The sequence below is a fragment of the Colobus angolensis genome, unplaced genomic scaffold, assembly GCF_000951035.1.
Source record: "Colobus angolensis palliatus isolate OR3802 unplaced genomic scaffold, Cang.pa_1.0 Scaffold115, whole genome shotgun sequence".
Classification (NCBI taxonomy): Eukaryota; Metazoa; Chordata; class Mammalia; order Primates; family Cercopithecidae; genus Colobus; species Colobus angolensis.
This window is the reverse complement of record NW_012112586.1, coordinates 4,450,454-4,456,157: the sequence shown is the minus strand read 5'-3', so window position 1 is coordinate 4,456,157 and position 5,704 is coordinate 4,450,454. Positions and strand designations below refer to the sequence as shown.

Genomic DNA, 5,704 nt, shown 5'->3' with positions numbered 1-5,704 from the left:
CACAGCAGCCACGAGGACACCCCCATGGCCGCAGACTGGGGCCCGCACCACGCTGGCACCAGGGCTTTGGCCCGGCCCGTGCAGGCCGGCTGGCAGCGCCACTAGCAGGTGGCTACCACTGACATTTATCTTTGTCTCTTTTCAGGTCGATCCAGTGTTTACAAGGGAAGTAAAAGCCAAAGTGAGAAGGTAAGAGTTGGTGGAGACCAGTCATTTTGCAGAACGGGAAGCCTGAGTGGCCCCTGAGTTACTTGAACTCACATTTATCCAGTCCCAGACACGATTCCAAGCAGTTTCCAAGTGTTTCCTTGTACGGCGCATCTTCCCAGTGAGCCCATGGCATCCTAGGCACCGGTATTTGCCCAGGGAAATGCCAATAAAAACCACTGTGTGATGATAATTTTTAACCGATCACATTGGCCAAAATGGAAAGATTTAAACTCTCAAGGATTTGGAAGAATGGAGGGGTATTGCCCTTTGTCACTGGCTGCCTGGGGAGCGATTTGTTGGAGTGTTGGTTACGAGTTGCGTTTGTCAGGCGGGAACCCAACAGCACGGGCTTGAACACATCGAGGTTTCATTGCTCACATCAACAAGTCTGAGGGTGGTCAGTCAGGGCGCAAAGTGGGGGCTTCGCTGAGACCTCAGGGATTTGGCTCTTGTCTCTGTCCCGCCTTCCTCGGCCTGTGGCTCCCATTCTGAAGGTGACGTGGTGGCTTTAGAGCTGCGTCATCAGTCTGCGTCATAAGTGGGGCGATGGGAATGAGCAGACCAGAAGGATGTGGGTCTCCTTTGGGTCAGCCCCCTGTAAAGCGGTGTCCTCACAGCCCCGGGATTCCAGCCAGACTCACTGGCCACACCAACTGCCAAGGGCATGACAAAGACGGGTTTTTCCCCATCTATAATCAGGGATCTTGAGATTGCTCCTAGGTGCAGACGCATGCGTGCAAAAGTATCACCCGCTCGGGGAAGGGAGGCGTGGCAGAGCCGTGAGAGTGGTGGCCAGTGGTGGGGACTGAGAAGATCAAAGAAAGGCGAAGATTTACATTGTGTGGTGAAAAAAATAGAACAAGGCAAAATGTCTGTGACAAAATAGCTGTCAGTGCTGTGTGCTGGGAACAGGGCTTTTGTGACATTATCGTCACTATTTAGTATTTCTATTTCCATTCTTTTTTCTTTTTTCTTTTTTTTTTGAGACCGAGTCTTGCTCTGTCACCCAGGCTGGAGCGCAGTGGCAAAATCTCAGCTCACTGCAATCTCCGCCTCCCGGGTTCAAGCAATTCTCCTGCCTCAGGCTCCCAAGTAGCTGGGATTACAGGTACACACCGCCACACCTGGCTAATATTTGTATTTTTAGTAGAGATGGGGTTTCGCCATGTTCGCTAGGCTGGTCTTGAACTCCTGATCTCAGGTGATCCACCTGCCCTGGTCTCCCAAAGTGCTGGGACTACAGGTATGAGCCACTGCACCTGGCCTATTTTCTATTATTTCTATTCATATTATCTTATTAATATTTTAAAAAATTATTTGAAAAAAAGTTGAATTATTAGAAAAATATTTTCTAAATCATACAGAGAAAATGGCACAAACCTTATCTCTGACTCTCCTAGCCCTTGAGAGCAGGTGTCTTTATTGAGTGTACTGAAAACAAAAGCAGACATGTCAAGCAATTCCCCCCTCCCTTGTCAGGAACATGAGCTGTAAGGATTTCTACCCCAGTATAGTTCTCCCGGCTGAACGCTTGGTCAACAGTGCTTACTTGCTGATCTGAAGTATTACACCCAAATTGTCATCTCTCCTCCTCCCAGCTGCCTACCCACGAGATTCTTGGAATTAGAGCCCCTCTTCCTGCTTTGTGTTTCAGGGCCGCTGGGGTTCGGTTGATCGGAGAGATGCCTCAGGAAGATTTGCACGCGGTGGTGAAGAATTGCTTCGCGGTGGTGAACAGCTCTGTCTCTGAAGGCATGTCAGCTGCAATTCTGGAGGTAATTGTGTAATTCGAGTACTGCAAGTGGGAGTGTGAAATTGTCCATCACTCCTTTTCTTATTTATGGAGGTGACGTCTTTGTCAATAGCATTCTGCACTTCTCAAAGCTAAAAAGGCCAAGCAGCATACCCGTTGGAGTTCGAAAGTACTTTTGAAGTTCTATCTGGAAGTCTAAAAATATCATTTTATTTCTCATTGCTATTTCTCCTTGCCAGCAATGATGTAAAATAAAACTGGGATGGCATTGGCTCTCTGACCCTCTAAATATCTCTGACAGGAAGGCAGCTAAGGTTACGAAAGATTGGGACAGGAAACAGGATGAAGGTGTTTTTGCAGGAAGCCTCCTTTTACTTGATCTTTTCTCTTTCTTTTCCATATGTTCTGTAATTCCAGAGCTTAAGGGAGGAGAAGAAAGGGCTGGTCTTTGCAGGTGGCAGGAGACAGGGGCAGGGTAGTGATCATAGATGACGGGGTGGCGTGGGGGCCAGGGTGGATCTAATCTCTTTATCTAGCAGTCAGCTTTATAAAATCACTTCATCTTTTTTGACAAAATATGTCTATCCCAGCACCACTCTGCAATTCCGCACCAGCATATCTGTGTTTTCAGGACCGAGGTTGGAGTGGGAAGGCCGTGCTCTTGAAACCTGGGCAGGTTCTGGCTGGGCTGTGTCCCCTCTTCTGTAAAATGTCCTGGCAATCCTTGCATCCCCTTTGCAATGGGACCACCTACAACATCTCCTCCTCCTCGAGAGGTTTTTAACTGGAGCATTTTACCATGATCTTCGGTGCTTGATGTTAGCTCCTAGAGAGAATCACCGGCATGTGTCTAACAGAAAAAGACGTTCCTTCTCTTGTTTTGGTGTTAGTTCATTGCCTTGGGGGCTCCTGAAGAATGAACCCAGAAGAGGGCAGGCTGGACCCACTCATGCCAACACCAGCCTTTGGCACTGGGTTTTCCTCATGCGATTAGAGCACCCAGTACCGCATGCATGGTACCCCTGGTGGTTCTCAGCACACACGCTGCACACGACAGACATGGCATAAGCATGCACTGATGGGCACATGACAAAGCCTGTTTTCCTGTCGAGAGGAACATGTGGCCACTGCTTCCCGAGGTCTTTGGCTCAGGTTTCATGTGTTCTTTCTGAATATGTGGATTTCTTATTTCAGTGTCTACTTAGATTCATGCTGTTACTTTATCATAAGTCTTTGGGATATCCATGTGTCCCCTTGGATACCGGGTGAATGTACTGAACTTACTAACAAAAGTTAAGATCTGCAAACCTTAGAGGTCCAGAGAGAACATGGTAAATAAACTAGGAAAAAAATCCTCTCCCTACATTTAAGAAATGACTGACATTGTGTGCATAATATTTGCTCTTAATTTGACATCACTTATAAAAGAAGAAAAAACCTCAAAAGAAAAAAACGCAGAGGGAGATGGTAGCAGCTGTGTATCTGTGCTCGTGAATCTGCTGCTGGATGCTTTCAGAGTGCAAAGTGTGAGTTTGTAACGTGATCATCCACAGCCAGACGTCAGCACCTCAGCTTAGGGGTTGTCGCTAGTATTAATCTCCATTGTCTTTTCAAATCAGCTCCCAGCTGCAGTCCTCCGAGCAATATGTTAGCTTTAAAAGTGTATATGCTGATGGTACCAGTATTTGAGCTATTGTGAATTGCTCCTTTGTAGGTAAATATACATTTTTTTTCAACTTCTTAAGGAAAGGTAGAGTGGAATTCGGGAATGATTTTACAACGAGCACACACAGCATTTCACTGCCACTGTCAAACCTCATTTACTTCAAAGCAAAGGCAGCTGTTGGCAGTTCCGACTGCCTTAAAATGTTGATGTTGTGTTGCTTTTGAAAACTCCCAAATAACCTTTGGGCGAAGGGTTTTGAATGAAGCTGATGTTAGATGAGTGGTAAGGGTGCATTTCATTAGAATCAGTTCAGATAGCCAAAGCGTTTAATCATGGAATAAGTGCCTGTCGCTTTTGAAGGAAGTGATCTTTTGACCTTTCAGAATTAGCTGTATTTTCCCATGGAAGCATAGAAACATCCCATTTGCAGAAACACGTTTCTTACTGATAAACTCCGAAAATCCAACTTGAGCTGGCTGCGTGGGCAGCGGGGTGAACACTTCTACAACGAATCGAATCGGTTGTTTCCAGTTTTGAGCTTTTTTAGAGTTGAATCCTGCAGAGAATTACATTAAAAGTATATAAACAATTATTTGCTCATCCCAGCCGTCATGATTAGGCTCTTTTCCCGACCCCGGAACACACACACATGCACACACACACACACATACACACATAGGCGCACACACATGCTCACACACATGCACCTACAGATGCATGCGTGCACACACACGCTCTGCCTGAGAGGGGAAGCCCATCTTCTAAAGCAGAGAGGAGCACCTGCAGGAAGGAGGTGATTCCTGGCCCCTTGGCTTCCAGACTCCAGCCCTAGTGATTGAAATAGGATGTGAGGTCATTCAAGGTGACTCTGTGACTCTGTGTCACTTTAACCTCGACTAGTGTGTCAGCGTGTTTGTGTGTTTGTAAGTGTGTGTGTGGATTCAGCGGTGAGATGCCTTTGCCACTTTGAAAAGTGAAGGGCCTTTTGAGTTTTCATCATTAGGAAGATGCTACTGGCGTGTATTTGGGATGGAGCAGCTGCAGGGAGGTGGGGTGCCGGTTCAAGGTGCCAGAATACAGCTAATTCTGAAAGGTCAGAAGATCAATTCCTTCAAAAGTGACAGACACTTACTCCATGATTGAACACTTTGACTATCTGAATTGATTCTAATCAATTCGTTGCATCAGAGTTGTACCCAAAATGCTGTTGGCACCCCCATTGAGAATCACCGTAACCCCAATTATGTAAGATCCAAATGTGCTGTGGGCACATCCAGCCCAACTCCATTGCCATGTGACAAGCAATGCTTGTCTGACTTGACAGACGCCCAGTAAAGACCATTAAAATGCAAGCCAACCTCTCTGCAACAAAATCTAGACATGGTGGTTTCCAGCCCCAGGTATGTACCAGAATTACCTTGAAGCCTAAAAAATCATAGGTACAGGTGATGGTGCCCACCCCTCACAAATCAGCTTCACTTGTTTTGAGGAGGGGCCCGGCTGCTGAGTTTCTTACGACTGTTCTGCAGGGTAGAACAGAGGCAGTGTCTGTGTAAACCTTTCTCAGCTCTGTTGCAAATGGCATCCTGGCCACAAAGGCTTTTACAAAGAGTCTCATATGAAGTTTCCCTCTGCCTGATAAGAGCTTGGAGAGCTCATCTAGGGAAAATAAGAAATCAAGTGAGTTCTCATAGGAGCAGAGAGTAGAATGGTGCGTAGCAGAGGCTGGGAGTGTGAGGAGTGGAGAGATGTTGGTTGAAGGACCTTAACTTCCAGTTAGGAGGAATAAGTTCAAAAGATGTGTACTGCACATCATGGCTACTGTAGTTAATAACAATATATAGTATCCTTGAAAATCGCTAAGAGTAGATCTTAAGTGTTCCCACCACACAAAACAAGTATAAAGTAATGCGTATGTTAATTAGCTTGCTTTAGCTATCCCACAGGGTAGATGTGTATCAAAACATCATGTTGTGGCCGGGCGGGGTGGCTCACGCCTATAATCCCAGCACTTTGGGAGACTGAGGCAGGTGGATCACCTGAGGTCAGGAGTTCGAGACCAGCCTGGCCAACAT

General features: G+C 46.5%; 1 protein-coding gene across 1 annotated transcript in view; it reads left to right on the top strand.

Moving 5' to 3' along the window:
- Positions 1-5,704, top strand: part of GLT1D1 (glycosyltransferase 1 domain containing 1) — a 106,693-nt gene that overhangs the window by 67,801 nt on the left and 33,188 nt on the right. The window contains exons 9-10 of the mRNA XM_011961258.1: positions 146-189; positions 1,865-1,985. Coding sequence (XP_011816648.1) covers positions 146-189; positions 1,865-1,985 — 165 coding nt within the window. The remainder of the gene's footprint in view (positions 1-145; positions 190-1,864; positions 1,986-5,704) is intronic.